This window comes from Palaemon carinicauda, chromosome 25 (assembly GCF_036898095.1).
Source record: "Palaemon carinicauda isolate YSFRI2023 chromosome 25, ASM3689809v2, whole genome shotgun sequence".
In the NCBI taxonomy this organism is placed as follows: Eukaryota; Metazoa; Arthropoda; class Malacostraca; order Decapoda; family Palaemonidae; genus Palaemon; species Palaemon carinicauda.
The window spans coordinates 88,135,552-88,151,703 of record NC_090749.1 but is presented as its reverse complement, the minus strand read 5'-3'; the positions used below and the strand labels follow the sequence as shown (position 1 = coordinate 88,151,703).

The following is a 16,152-nucleotide window of genomic DNA, read 5'->3' as shown; positions in this document are numbered from 1 at the left end:
GATGAACGACATTTTAACTAAAAAAAAAATCATGCACATGGTAGCCAAACAATCCACCAAGACTTTCCACAACTGATAACCTATACAAGTTGCACCATTCTACGACAATTTCATAATACGTAATAACTTTGATAATTATGCAAACTACCTTAGAAGGGTAAACTCGGTCGCGAACGACCCCGACTCGTCTCAGAAATCGGGGAAGGAGTACAGCTACAGCAATGCACATCTGGACACTACTAGAGCGTGTAGGGGAGACACCTCCTGCAGGTCGATCACCCACAAATTCAGTCACGGGGCTGAGTCACGTGAGAAAAACCTGTTTTTTTTTGACGCTCGGGGTCGCGAACGACCCACCGTACCTATCCAGGGTTAACGTTAATACAGAAAGTTAACCGAGCTCATGGGTATTGGAAGGTCTTCTAATTCTGGTGGTCCTAAGTTTGTACTTTTTGTCATTATGTTTTATAAGACATATTTCACCCATTGTTCTATTCTTTTAGTGATCAGATTTTATTATTGGGAATAATGATTGGATTTCATCAATCGTAACCCATCCAAGTACTGACCAAAAGTAATGCTCTGTATGTTTTAAGTGATAGGTTTCTATCATTGGTAATCGATTTAAGTATCGACCAGATGTAATTGTCTATGTTTTTAAGGATCAAGTTTTATAAGTGTAACTCATTCAAGTGCTGGCAACTATCAGTTTTCAATTTTTTTAGTGATTAAGTTTTATCATAAGTTTTGACCGCCAACTGATATGGAAGAGTATAGTTGGTAGACCATTAATTTGTTATTTCAAGTTTCCTTTGAATTTAGAGCCTGGTTATATTAAATCCAGACAATTATTTTGTAATCCTAAGCATGCTCTGAATTAATATTATGATTGCTATAATAGTGCACAATTGTTTTCTAAGTTTATGCCAAAAGCGAATTAATATACTTGTTATTTTAAAGCTAGACCAATAGTTAGTAAAGTGAAGCTTGCCTTAAATTGAAATCCTGTCATTGTAAATGTAAACCATTATTTTGTATTTCTAAATTTGCTTTTGAATAACATCCTGCTTTAAAAAGAAAGGTAGATTATTATTTTATCATTTCAAGTTTGCTTTAGAATAATATCCTGGTTAATTAAAAGGTAGACAATTATTTTGTTATTTTAAGTTTGGTTTGAATGAGTGTCGTGGTTAATGTAAATTTAGATCAATATTTTGACATTTTAAGCTTGCTCTGAAATAATAACCTATTTACTTTAAAGTTGGACCATTATTTTGTAATTTTAAGTTTGGTTTGAATTATTTTCCTGGTTAATGTAGAGGAAGATCATTATTTTGGAATTTTAAGGTTTTTCTCAAATAATATCCTGGTTCTTTTAAAGGTAGATCATTATTTCATATTTTTAAGCTTGTTTCAAATTGATACAATGGTTATTGTTGAAGTAGATTATTATTCAGAGTATAAAGCTTCCTTTGAAATAATATCCTGTAATTAAACTACGATAAAAACTAATGTGATTTTCCTTTTCTTTATCCATTTGATTAATTTTCTATGATTATAATCATCCTTTGCATATTCAAGTAATGACTGTTCCTACATTACTACAGACCTCCATCTTTTATATGGAAATATCCCCTGGCCCATCTGGAAAGGAACTTTAAAGTTCTGTAATGAGGTAGTTTGTCTTAGTTATAAGTAGTGTTTCATCTGTCAGCTATTAATTTCTTGATCCATAATTAGTCAGATTTAAAAGAAATATTACTGGATTAATGGAAAACAGACTATGGATTAGATTTAAAATGTTACTTTCGTTACAGGCAATTGAAAAAGATTTGACAATGTTTCTTTGGGTAATGTCACTAAACTGGATTATTACCTCTGTGTATAACCAACTGATTCCAAGACTTAATCCTATATAATGTCATTTTATTATGACAGTAATGCTTTTAGAAATTTGGCGAACAGAACTAGTATTACTGATCAGGGCTTATCTCCTTCCCTCATTAATTTCCTGCTTGGAACACTGCCAAAATAATACGATGACACTAGCTTGAGCTTCAAAATTTTGGCAGAAGAGATCTGCTTAAGGTGTAGAGAAAAATCAGATAGTTTTTCTTGCTCATCCAATTGACAAGAGCCTTCTTCATGCAGGTAGTAGTGGAAAATACATATTGGTTCACCTCATTATCCATATCATCGATACCCTTCTGCACACTCTAGAGCTTTTCTGGCCTGATCACCTCATACATGTTTACCATCTGCATGGTCACCAAGCTCATGATCTCCGCATATTCGAGGAGGAACAGCAGATCTCGGGGCGCCTTTTCTTTACAAGCAAAAGGCCCTTGTAACTAGTCGTTTAGCTTCAGGTCCCCAGTCCCTTAATCCCTGCATACTAAGATGCCATATTCCCGGTCTCCTCTAGCTTCATCATTGAACGATTATACACGACATAAGCCATTATCTATTTCTCTTGTTCCTAGCACTAGGACATATCGCATTAGATCAACTGCCTGGAAGACTTTCCAGTTATAGACACCAAGTAATAGGAGTTCTTCCAACTCTACTCCGTGAAAACCTTGTTTGGGCTCAACTAAGTATTCAGAACTTCAGTCTCACGTTCCTCCACGTCAAAGACACAAGTCACATCATCTATTTTATCCCTTTTATTTGCCAACCCACCAGGATTGTCTATAGGATCGTGATTGGTCTGAGTATCAAGGATCTTCCTCGTGGTGGGACCACTGTCTCAAGTGACCCTCTTTTCTTACTGATTTTATCCTTTGATGTAATGTTTCTACGTGCAAGATTGACAGGGGTCAGTAACAGGTGATACATAGGCTCTACTCTCAACACTCTTCAAAGCACTGAGACGCTTTGTCACATCAGCATGACTCCCACTGGAGCCCTCCTTAGACCAAGGAGGAGAGTGTGTCCTCAGGCTGTTCAATGTCACATTTCCCCATTATTGGTTATTGATTAGCAGCATCTTTGGGAATAACTTTTGTAGTTAGAGGACCTCGTTTCCATGAGCACCTCCCCAAGAGATCGCTCTTGTGCTACTGGTGGAATAAGAAGCGAGAGTTGATCTGAAGTGGTGGCTGAGCAAGGTAGTTCCACTCAACTACCCACCTCCAGAGATGCTGCAGTTCACACAAGCATCCAAGAAGATATGGGTCATGTTAGTGACCAGAGAGCGTTGGGGGTGTGGTCCAAAGAAGAAAAAAGATTACATATCATGCTGTTTGAAATTTAAGCAGTACTTCTAGCTCTGCAAACTTTTCAACAGAGTTTGAACGAGCATTAGGTAGCGTTGATGAGCACAACACTATAGTATACCCATACGACAACAAGATATTATCTCACAGTCCTTCAGTGAGTTTGCTAGGCAGGAATACACTTTGGCATTCAACAAGTATTAGAGCTGTCCATGAGGATCATTGCAGGCAAGAGGAATGTAAAAGCAGATACTTTCAGGTCTCAGAGGCAGATAATAGGAGGGGAGTATTCTATACTACCCTGCATGGTGAAAAGGTTTCTTGCCCTTTGGAGTTCCCTACTGCTTCACTTTTTCACCATCATACTGTACAAGAAGCTTCCAGTTTCATGCTTCCTGATTCCAGTTTTGTCGCAATCTATGGAGGACGTCTGCCAACATCGCTGTGGTAACCTGGCTGCTTACACCTTACCACCCTTCTGCCTGATGCATTGAGTCATGAATAGTGTTGTAAATACCGAATATCATGATGATACCTAATGTTTCCCAGATTTGCTGAGGCTTGTCTTTGATGTATTAACAAATCTACTGCATTAACCCTATCTTCTCTCTGCCCCATCTCAGAGAAGAGGTTTAGTAGCATCCTTTTTTACCTCACAGGTGGTGACTTTCAAGCATCTCCTCAAAATGAAAGTCTTTTTGTGAGGTATTTCACAGAAAATGGGGCACTCGTTCCATTGAGTTCCTGGCTCATCAGGTTACCAACCTTTGGGCCAACTCGATCTTAAAGCTACGGGACGCAATGACTGAGAAGTTCCATCCGAAGGTCCCCGCCGTGGACGTCAGCAGGCTCAGACACTCCTCCATCCTTGGGGGAAGTTTGTTTGAGCCCAAGGATATAGACCGGACAGCTGAGAGGTGGAGGAAGTTGAATCCTGATTCGCTCCTCCAAAGGGCCCTTACATCTCGGCCCTACAAACATCCAGCTCCCCAGCAACATCAGCAGCAGCCTTGCAGGACACTGAAGCAGGCTCCGGCAGCTAAGACAAAGGTGTCTAAGTCACAGTCCTTTCCTGTCAAACACAAGAGGGGGGGAAAGTCCTCCAGGGGAGGCTGAAATCCGCGGCCGTAAATGCTAGGATTGGCAGTCCCCCTGCGTGTCCACCTGTGGGGGGATACCTTCAAAGTTGCGTGCACAGGTGGCAGCAACATGGGGCCAATTCCTGGACGGTCTCTGTGATCGGCCAAGGATATCGCGTCCCATTCACAACATCTCAACCTCCCCTGACAGCGAATCTAGTGTCGTTGAGCTCCTATGCCATGGGATCGTCAAAGGGGCTAGCCCTTCGGGCAGAAGTCAAGACCATGCTCAAGAAGGATGCTCTCCAAGAGGTCGTCGACGGCTCCCCAGGCTTCTTCAGTCGACTCTTTCTTGTAAAGAAGGCGTCTGGAGGCTGGAGACCCGTCATCGATCTCTCAGCTCTGAACAAGTTTGTCAAGAAAACTTCGTTCAGCATGGAGACAGCGGACACGGTCAGACTTGCAGTGAGACCACAAGACTTCTTGTGCACACTGGATCTGAAGGACGCGTACTTCCAGATCCCAATCCATCCGTCTTCCAGGAAGTACTTGAGATTCAGCCTAGCCAGCAAGAGCTACCAGTTCAAGGTACTGTAGTTCACCCAGATTTCGTCGTGGGCGCACCGGAACGGCATCCGTCTCCTCCGATATCAGGACGACTGGCTGATCCTGGCAGACTCGGAGTCGACCCTTCTGAGACTTTGCCAAGATCTAGGGATCATGGTAAATCTCGAGAAGTCCTCTCTGCAACCAACACAACGACTGGTTTATCTAGGCATGTTATTAGACACCAATCTCCACAAAGCCTTTTCATCAGACGACAGGATAGCAAGACTGAGGAGGGTGGCAGAGCCCTTCCTCAGGCGAGAAGAGCTTCCAGCCCAATCATGGTTACGTCTTTTAGGTCACCTAGCCTCCCTGGCTCGTCTGGTCCCGAACGGGCGTCTCATTATGAGATCCCTGAAATGGCGGCTCAAGTCCCGGTGGAATCAGGGCACCGATTTCCCGGACTATCAGGTCCCAATGGGACCCTCGGAACAGGCATACCTGCGGTGGTGGCTGATAGACGAAGACCTACGAAAGGGAGTGGATGATCTCGTCTCTCCCCCGGATTTGACTCTGTTTTCGGACGCGTCAAAAGAAGGGTCGGGGCCCACATTCTGAACCAGAGGGTCTCAGGCCTTTGGTCAGAATCAGAAAAGTACCTGCACATCAACCTGCTAGAGATGAAGGCTGTGTTTCTGGCCCTTCAAAAGTACCAACGGACCCTGGCGGTCCACTCGTAGTGGTGATGAGCAACGACAACACGGTAGTGGCTTATATCAACAAGCAGGGAGGTACGTTTTCACAACAGCTATCCCATATTGCAATAGAGATTCTGAGGTGGTCCGAAGTCCACTCGATAACACTATTAGCTCGCTTCATTTCTGGCAAGAGGAATGTGCTCACCGACAGTCTGAGCAGAGCATCGCAGATAGTGAGTACCGAGTGTTCTTTGGATCCTCAGATAGCCACAAAGTCCTGACCTTGTGGAGTTCCCCGACAGTGGACCTGTTCGCGACAGCCTTGAATTTCAAGCTGCCTCTGTACTGCTCCACAGTCCCGGACCCCAAGGCTCTTTGGCAAGATGCCTTCCAACAACGGTGGGACAACATCGACGTGTACGCATTCCCACCATTTTGTCTGATGAGAAGGGTGCTCAACAAGACCAGACTATCGGGCAACCTTTCAATCACCTTAATAGCTCCGCTATGGCATCACGCGGAATGGTTCCCGGACCTTCTGCAACTCCTAATGGAACCTCCGAGAGAACTTCCCCCACGACATGAGCTACTCAGACAACCACATTGCAACATCTACCACAAAGCCGTAGCCTCGCTTCAGCTTCACGCCTGGAGACTATCCAGCGTCTCCTCACGGAGAGAGGCTTTTCGAAGCAGGTTGCGGAGAGAATGTCGCGACACCTGTGAAAGTCCTCCGCGGGAGTCTACCAGGCGAAGTGGAGTCTTTTGTGGTTGGTGTCGTGGGAGGGGTATCTCTCCACTCGATGCCACTATTCCAGCAATAGCGGAGTTCCTCGTTTATTTGCGGGAAGAAATGCGCCTTTCGGTCTTGGCGGTGAAAGGCTATCGCTCAGCCTTAAGCCTGGCTTTCAGGCTGAAAGGAGTGGACATTTCCTCCTCGCTAGAACTCTCTTCACTCATACGTAGCTATGAGCTTACCTGCCCTTAGTCGGAAGTGAGACCTCCTCCATGGAATGTGTTTCGGGTCCTTAAGGCTCTGAAGAGACCTCCATTCGAACCTGATCGCCACCTGACTTGGAAGACGGCTTTCCTCTCGCGTTGGCCTCGGCCAAACGAGTTAGTGAACTTTATGGTCTCTCATACGACATTGTCCATTCAAGGGGATGGGGGGAGGTAACGTTCAGGTTCGTCCCTGATTTTGTTGCCAAGATTCAGAACCCTGGAGTGCCGGACCCACGGTTCGACTCCTTCAGGGTCACGAGTCTCCGTTCTGTAACAAGTGACCCAGACCATCTGCTATTATGCCCAGTGATGAGTCTGAGGCGTTACTTGAAGAGAACAGCTGCAGTTTGTCCTCGCGTGCAAGCGTTGTTTGTTAGCACGGGAAGGACTAAGAGAAGGGTCACCAAGAACACCATCTCGGCCTGGATTCGTAGGGTTATCCATCACGCCTTGAATCCTGACCCTCCTCCGTCACGCCGCCCCAGAGCACATGACGTCAGGTGCATTGCTACGTCTCTGGCATTCAAGAGAAACTTCTCTGTGACGCAGGTGCTACAAGCTGGGGTCTGGAAGCGTCAAACGACCTTCATAGCCCACTACCTGCAGGCCGTGATCCACAGGAGCCTCGATACCTTTTCTATCGGCCATGTGGTGGCTGCACAACAGCTGGTCTAACCTCAGGCTCCTTATTGAACAGGTAGCAGAAGGTTGAGAGCATTGTTACCCAGTCTCAGTCTGCATGAATGAAAGAGTATGTCTGGCCCTTACTTCTTTCTTCATCCTCCCCTCTCTTGGGGAAAGCAGCATCCTGGTCTCTGCATAGCTGACCTCGACCTCTGCAGGTAAACCATGCTTCCTTGTGTTCCTAGTATCAAGTTAATACTGTCGCGTCCCCCATACCCTGACGAGGTGGTATTGGGAAGGTCCTAACCTAGAATTACGTCTAAAGAACTCCAGGTCAACTTCCTAGGACGAGTAACACTTTATCCCTTCACACACAAGCCTATGTAGGCCACACGTTCCTTGCAGAGAGAGGAACTTGTGAGGCACAGGGACTCCTTTCCTCGAGTGCTGCTCACTCGGATTCTGAGTCCCCGGGTAAGCCAAAGCCAGTAAGGCTGGGGACTTTCCACCCTTCCTAAGGGGTAAGTCACCCTATGTAAATAGCGTGGTTTGTATTTTGGTTACGGAATAAATGACAAATTCGGAGATAATTTGTATTTTTCCTAACTATACAAACCTTAGCTATTTACACATCTTTGCCCGTCAGCCCTGTCCCCCAAGACAAGTTCTACCTCTAAGTGAAGTGAGACATTTCACCGGTGTGTGAGGGGGGAGGGGTAGCAAGCTACCCCTCCCCTACCCCCTGCTAACCAGCGCGGGGTTAGGAAAAATACAAATTATCTCCGAATTTGTCATATTTACTAGCGAAGAATGCTGCATACGAGTTGCTACCAAGAAGGAGGTATCCCTTTCCCTGTAATGATTTTCTACCTAATATCAAGAAGTTGTTTTATAATGATTAGCAACAGCATTAGGATAGTCTAGATGGCAATAAAATGGAAGAAATAACAAATGTCATATCTCTTGGAAGTACTGACAGACGCTCCCCAAGATACGAACATCCGGATATACGAACACAAATTGACGGAAGTCCAAACATGTTCGTAAACATCCGTAGATTTCATCGCAAGTTTAAATTCTCTCTCTCTCTCTCTCTCTCTCTCTCTCTCTCTCTCTCTCTCTCTCTCTCTCTCTCTCTCTCTCTGTATTTTGATTTTTAATGCAGTTAAATCTTCATATTTCTTTGAAAATTAAGAAATTCTTTATATCCTTATTCGATGTTTCAATTATGGGAATAGTAACGGATCGGAAGAAAACCACTTGATTAGCCTCTCGCCTTCCGCCAGAAGAAATATAACGTCATCAGACTTTTGGCATTTTTTTTTTATTTCTTAACCTATTAGAAATATCTTCAAGATGAATATTACTTCAGCGCCAATATGTTACAGAAAATCAGTTTCCCTACAGTTCTTATTATTAGGTATAATGCGAAATCGTTGTAGCTCTTTCTGTGTGTGTGTGCTCGCTCTGTCAATCGCATACGGGTAGTTAATTCTAAAGCTTCATACAGTATTCAATTTTTCGTTCAATATTAAGCCTTCATATTTCATTAGACATTATTGTGTTTAATTGTGGTTTATTAAAGCACGTTCATATTTTTTTTTTAATTTCTTGAGCATTCCAATAATCAACAATTACTTTTGATTTACTTTTGGTTGGGAGATCAGCTGATCTCAAGGTGACGCTGCAGTATTACAATTATGCGCACATATAGTACGAATAACACTGATATATATAATTTTCTTGATATTCGAAATCTCTTCATAGTGAATATTACAACAGCGCCAATATATTATAGGGTATCACATTTTCCATACAGTTCGTTAATAGACCTTATTATTAGTTATAAACGGAATACGCAACCCCCCCCCTCTCTCTCTCTCTCTCTCTCTCTCTCTCTCTCTCTCTCTCTCTCTCTCTCTCTCTCTCTCTCTCTCTCTCTCTCCGTATTTTGATTTTTAATGCTGTTAAATCTTCATAATTCTTTGAAAATTATTAAAAAATTCTTTATATCCTTATTCGATGTTTCGATTATGGGAATAGTAACGGATCGGAAGAAAACCATTTGATTTGCCTCTCGCCTTCCGCCAGAAGAAATATAACGTCATCAGACTTTTTTTTCTTAACTTTACGGTAAGTTGTACTAATCTCATAACTAATGATACAGACCACTAAAACACTTGATATCGTTACTCGGTGTTTCGATTATGGGAATGCTGTAATAAGATTACTCGGCAACTTAATGAAAGGAAATCATTCAGTTTGTCAGCGCGCTTCCGCCAAATAAATAACGGCACAAGATACGTGACGTATACTCTACAAAGAATGATTCCGTCGGTCAAAATTAAAATAAAACTTCAGTAAAATAACCTTCTGCATTTTATTTAACATTACCAAATCAACCACGAAGCAGTTAAATGCACAGTACTGTTACATACAGTAAATACACTACGGTACAAGTCAGCTGATTTGATCAGCGTGAAAAGGTAAACATTACGTACAGTACAGTACATAATGCAAATGGCCGCTTGTTTACGTAAGTTTCTAGCAAAAAAAAAAATGGGTAATGGAACAATGAAATAGCTTTCAGTACATTTATTTAAAAAGGAATTAATGTACAGTACTGTACTAAATGTACAGTACACTATATTTACTACGATTTTACTTCAAGCCGGCTGATTCAGAAATGCAGTGCCGATTGTTTGTGCAAGTTTCTATTATGTAGTGTGCAGTACAGGATAATAAAACAACTTACTGTACTGAACTTTACAGTATTATACAGACTACTGTAATATGATAAAGTAAAATATTTGTAATAACCTATTTTATATGAAATGTGGCTATTTGTTGACCTCTACGGCTGAAAATCGTAGACATCTGAGTCAGCTTACGCCTACCCTAGACCAAAATTTAACACTAACGACTTACGAACAATCCAGCTTACGAACAGACTCTCGGTCCCTATTGTGTTCGTAAGTTGGGGACTGCCTGAATAACATGATGCCCCGAAAGTGAGAGACGTCTTTTTCTCGTCTCCGCATTGGTCACACTTGGTTGACACATACGTTTCTGCTAAATGGCCAACATCAACCATATTGTGACGACTGTTTGGTACCCTTGACAGTGAGACATTTGTTGAACGAATGCCCCACTTACAGTACTGAAATAAGTACAGTGAACCCTCGTTTATCGCGGTAGATAGGTTCCAGACCCGACCACGATAGGTGAAAATCTGCGAAGTAGTGACACCATATTTACGTATTTATTTAACATGTATATTCAGACTTTTAAAACCTTCCCTTGTACGTAGTACTGTTAACAAACTACCCTTTGTTGTACAGAACACTTAATGCATGTACTACAGTACCCTAAACTAAAACAGGCACAAATATTAAAGGCGATTTTATATCATGCGTTTCCTAAACACGCCAAAAAGCACGATAAAAAATGGCAACCAATGTTTTGTTTACGTTTATCTCTGATCATAATGAAGAAACAAACACATTTACACATCTGTGTATAGGTTAGTTTTTGCTTCGATTATATTAATTATTCAGTACAGTATGTTGATTTTGTTATTACCTACCAATGTTTTACTTAATTTTTCTTAGGACTTCCAAATGAAATGTTTTTCTTTATGACGCCGCCTGAAACGACGGCGTCATAAAGTACGCTCAGTAAACAAACGAAGTCATTTAACGCGCATGATGAAAGTGATAAATAATGATATTACAGTAAAAGCTTTTAGAAAACATGTTATTACAAATATTATTTACCTATCTATATAAAATCATACAAACGTAGCAAAGCAGGAAAACAATTTACGAAAGAGAGAGAGAGAGAGAGAGAGAGAGAGAGAGAGAGAGAGAGAGAGTTGTTTTACGTACGTAAATGTAAATTTTAAACAAAAAAGAAATAGCCGCATTTCATATAAAATTGGTTATTACAAATATTTTACTTTATAATATTACAGTAGTCTGTATAATACTGTAAAGTTCAGTACAGTATGTTGTTGTTATAGTCGTGGCGATGAAATTCTCACGAAACAAAAACACGGCATTCCATTACAACAGGTGATTACTTCTCTCTCTCTCTCTCTCTCTCTCTCTCCTCATGTTATACAATACTTACATATAGATGAAGAAACTAAAATTAGTTTTCTTAGTGTCAATTAAATACGAAACGAAAAAATTATGCCGAGTTTACATCCATTTCAATCGTTGCTAACAATACGGCCTCCGATTTCATCAGCAAACCACTATTTTTTGGGAAACATCATTTTATTCTAGAAAATTGCTACTCTTTGAATAGTTAATTGCACATTAAGAAAGCGTGTACTTTTGTTTTTAAATTTCGGGTGTGTTTTAAAAATCGAGTATTGTTGACTTCTTTTTGTTTTACTTTTGGCTGTGATTAGATCAGCTGACTTCTAGCTGCCGCTCTTGAGAGTGTACGAATACACTAACAAAGTATCGTTTATACCATTTCTTAACTTATTCAAACCGTCTACAGTATACGGTTGATATTACATAAGCACCAATGTGCTATAACCTATAAAATTTTTTTGTTTGTTATATTTAAAACAACACACACACTCTCTCTCTCTCTCTCTCTCTCTCTCTCTCTCTCTCTCTCTCTCTCTCTGTGGGCTACTTTTCACTACCTCCCATTCCTTACCTCTCTCTATCTCTCTAACAAATGATATCTTTGTTGCTCCTCAAAGTTTCATTTATATTGAAAATCAATCATGATTCAATTTTCCTTACTTTCTCCAATCTCGAACCATCGGTCACATCGTGGTATTTTCGAAATTTCCGGAAAATCCGCGATTTTTGTATATACATTCGTTATGAAAAAAATCCGCGAAGTGGTGAATCCGCGATGGTCGAACCGCGAAGTAGCGAGGGCTCACTGTACACATCTGTTTGAGGCTCAAGGTGAGAATGGCAGATTCATCCTTGCCAAGATTCTTGGACACGATGTGTCATACAATAATAGTGGTATTTTCAAATTTATTTGAGAAGCCGGTCTAACAGTTATTAGGAATTTTTTTTGCATTTATTGTTATAAACTGATTGAATATTTTTTTTATTTATAGCAATTAATATCTGCATCAATGACCTTAGATGTCAGGATGCTAGATAACTCATAATCAATCAATCAATCAATCAACTGGGCTCCACATAGCATTAGAAGAGTAGGAAGACCCGGACCTACATGGTTGAGGACTTAGGAGCATGATGTAGGAGATATTGATTTAAAAGCACAAGTCAGAGATGACTGGCAAAATCTAACCGAGACCTTTTCCGTCAATAGGCTTAGGAGATGAATATCGTGCTAGGTGGTATGCACCCTGTTAGATGATATAACTATCATGCTCGGTGGTATATCCACTGTGCTAGGTAGTGTACCTTAGCAATCCAAGGTTTCCAATGGTTACATAAGCGGATGAGCAACTTGGTGGAGTAACAAGAACTTTGGGTGTGTAGGAAATGCCCCCCTAAATCTCGATGAAGTCACAGGCAGCAGGGTGACGAATTGTGTTTAAGGCGATAGACAAACTGTGTCTTCGGCTTATACTCCTGATGCTTTCAGTCGGGTTCACTTGCCTTAGTTAGATAGGTATTGCTCATCACAAGGAACTGACTATCCTATGACGAATCTAGTCAGAGAATCCTCTATGGATTTAGTCAGTCAATGGAAAGAGAAAATGACAGAATGGTCCCCAGACCCAGGCGTAGCAGTGTGCTAAGAATCTCCCGGTTTATAAATTCTAAAGGAAAATGGAAAATTAGTAATTGGAAAGTTAGAACCGTGAACGAGATTTGAAAGTTACAGTAAGTGGAGAATGAATTCATAAAATATAACTTATATCTTGGCCCTAAGTGAAACACGGTGTAAGGGAATTGGAAAATTACTGCGATTCAGATATGTCATATGTGGCTGAAGGGAGTAAAATCACTGGATATAGGATAAGTTCTATATGATTCTCAAGGTTAAAAGAGATTTATTTACAATTTTTTAGGCAAATAAGAAAAAACCAAGCAACCAGCAATAGACTTGCTTATTACAATCATTCAAGTTGAAAAGCCTTTTTAAAATAAAGCTTTTGAAATGTAAGTGTAAAATTTGCAAATAACATTCTCATCTTTTCTGTAAGTAGGATAGATGGCCTCTTATGAAAATTGCTGTTTTCACTATCAGCGTTAAAAGTAATTATTCAGCATCATCAGTGATTTGATATGCTATGTTTATTTCTATTTTTTTTAAGGAATTGTATTAGAATTTTTCCTTATTATTTTCCAATATTTTTCAGACACTATTATCTGAGTTTACAGTTGTTCTGCATGCGTTGAATATTAGTTTAATTTTGCTGCTGTTTTTATTACTATCAGTATCATATTTGGCATCAATGTTTTATGTTAGACAGTTCGAATTGTTTTCTTCCAGGTGATACCTTTCAATGTAAAGGCAGGGATTTGGCTAGAGCAAAGAATTAAAGATTATCTTTGTTGAATCGGATTCTGTTATCGACAATATTGTATGACTTTTTTTCTCACTTAGTGTCTCTTATTTCATTCTCAGATCAAAGGTTCCAGTTGGAGGTAAAGTGCTTCAGGTCCCTTCCGTGTTGGTTATAATGAATATATTAGGCATATTGTATGAAGCGAAATGCATTACGAAATACTTTGAATTAACATTTGTTTGTTATGAAAATAATGGGGTTTAATATCTCCCAACATAATTAAGAGAAATTCCACTATTATAGTACTAAAATTCTTTCTATGAGAATTAAATCTTAATTATCATTAACTTTCCTCAAAGAATTGTATATATACACAGAAATCAACTTAGATAGAATTTCTAAAACCTGTAAAGTTGTTGCAGAACATTTGTGCAAATCATTGGTTAAGGTGGTGGAGGAAGAGTGAGTTGAGCTGTGTTGAATTGGAAGTTAAAGATGGTTCGAAAAGAGCTCACATTTGTGAGAAACCAGTAGACCATAAAAGTAGTTATAGTAATAACAATAAACTAGTGGAACTCTTGCCCAAAGAAACTACTTGGTGATAGGCTCGTTGCTTCTACTGTTAGAGGCAGAAAGGTGTCCCAGCACTCCTATCCAACAAGGAACCAAAAATGTTGAAAAATAAGAAGCAATTCACTTGCGAGGAGTGCCAAAGTACATTTACCAGTTTAGATTCTTTGAAACTTCACATGAGAACTCACACAGGTAAGAAGCCTTTTTCTTGCCCTGAATGTCCAAGTAGTTTTTCCCAATCAACTCATCTTAAACTTCACATGAGAACTCACACGGGTGAAAAATCTTTTTCTTGCCCTGAATGTCCAAGTAGTTTTTCCGTTACATGTAATCTTAAAATTCACATGAGAACTTACACGGGTGAGAAGCCTTTTTCTTGCCCGGAATGTCCAAGTAGTTTTTCCCAATCAACTCATCTTAAACTTCACATGAGAACTCACACGGGTGAAAAACCTTTTTCTTGCCCTGAATGTCCAAGTAGTTTTTCCGTTTCATGTAATCTTAAAATTCACATGAGAACTCACACGGGTGAAAAACCTTTTTCTTGTCCTGAATGTCCAAGTAGTTTTTCCCAATCATCTCATCTTAAAATTCACATGAGAACTCACACGGGTGAGAAGCCTTTTTCTTGCCCTGAATGTCCAAGTAGTTTTTCCCGATCATCTCAACTTAAAATTCACATGAGAACTCACACGGGTGAGAAGCCTTTTTCTTGCCCTGAATGTCCAAGTAGTTTTTCCCGATCATCTCAACTTAAAATTCACATGAGAACTCACACGGGTGAGAAGCCTTTTTCTTGCCCTGAATGTCCAAGTAGTTTTTCCCGATCATCTCAACTCAAAATTCACATGAGAACTCACACGGGCGGGAAGACTTTTTCTTGCCCTGAATGTCCCACTCGTTTTTCCTTGCCTTGATCCCACAAGAAGCAAATGTTGTCACCTGAGAGTAGAAAGCTGGTCATTTGTTCAGGATGTGAAAGTAGTTTATCCAAGATAATATACTACAAACCACCCTTGAAAAGAAGGAATGCCATTCGTTTCCCACGGCTGACTAATTTCAAAGTGATGGAACAAATACACAATAAACATAGGTGAACCCTTAATACAGAAAGTTAACCGAGCTCATGGGTATTGAAAGTTCTTCTAATTCTGGTGGTCCTAAGTTTGAATCCTTGCCGGATTTTGTACTTTTTGTCATTACGTTTTATAAGACATATTTCACCCATTGTTCTATTCTTTTAGTGATCAGATTTTATTATTGGGAATAATGATTGGATTTCATCAATCGTAACCCATCCAAGTACTGACCAAAAGTAATGCTCTGTATGTTTTAAGTGATAGGTTTCTATCATTGGTAACCGATTTAAGTATCGACCAGATGTAATTGTCTATGTTTTTAAGGATCAAGTTTTATAAGTGTAACTCATTCAAGTGCTGGCAACAATCAGTTTTCAGTTTTTTTTAGTGATTAAGTTTTATCATAAGTTTTGACCGTTAATTGATATGGAAGAGTATAGTTGGTAGACCATTAATTTGTTATTTCAAGTTTCCTTTGAATTTAGAGCCTGGTTATATTAAATCCAGACATTTATTTTGTAATCCTAAGCATGCTCTGAATTAATATCATGATTACTATAATAGTACACAATTGTTTTCTAAGTTTATGCCAAAAGCGAATTAATATACTTGTTATTTTAAAGCTAGACCAATAGTTAGTAAAGTGAAGCTCGCCTTAACCCTGGAACGGTACGGTGGGTCGTCCGCGACCCTGAGCGTCAAAAAAAAGAGGTTTTTCTCACGTGACTCACCCCCGTGACTGAATTTGTGGGTGATCGACCTGCAGGAGGTGTCTCGCCTACACGCTCTAGTAGTGTCCAGATGTGCATTGCTGTAGCTGTACTCCTTCCCCGATTTCTGAGACGCGTCGGGGTCGAGCGCGACCGA

The 16,152-nt window shown here is 40.4% G+C and overlaps 1 protein-coding gene across 1 annotated transcript in view; it reads left to right on the top strand.

The window, feature by feature from the left end:
• LOC137619130 (zinc finger protein 845-like) overlaps positions 1–15,890 on the top strand; it is an 87,786-nt gene extending 71,896 nt beyond the window's left edge. The window contains exon 3 of the mRNA XM_068349317.1: positions 14,260–15,890. Within this exon, the coding sequence (XP_068205418.1) occupies positions 14,260–15,123 (864 nt within the window). The 3' untranslated portion in view covers positions 15,124–15,890. The remainder of the gene's footprint in view (positions 1–14,259) is intronic.
• Positions 15,891–16,152: the final 262 nt, after the last annotated feature.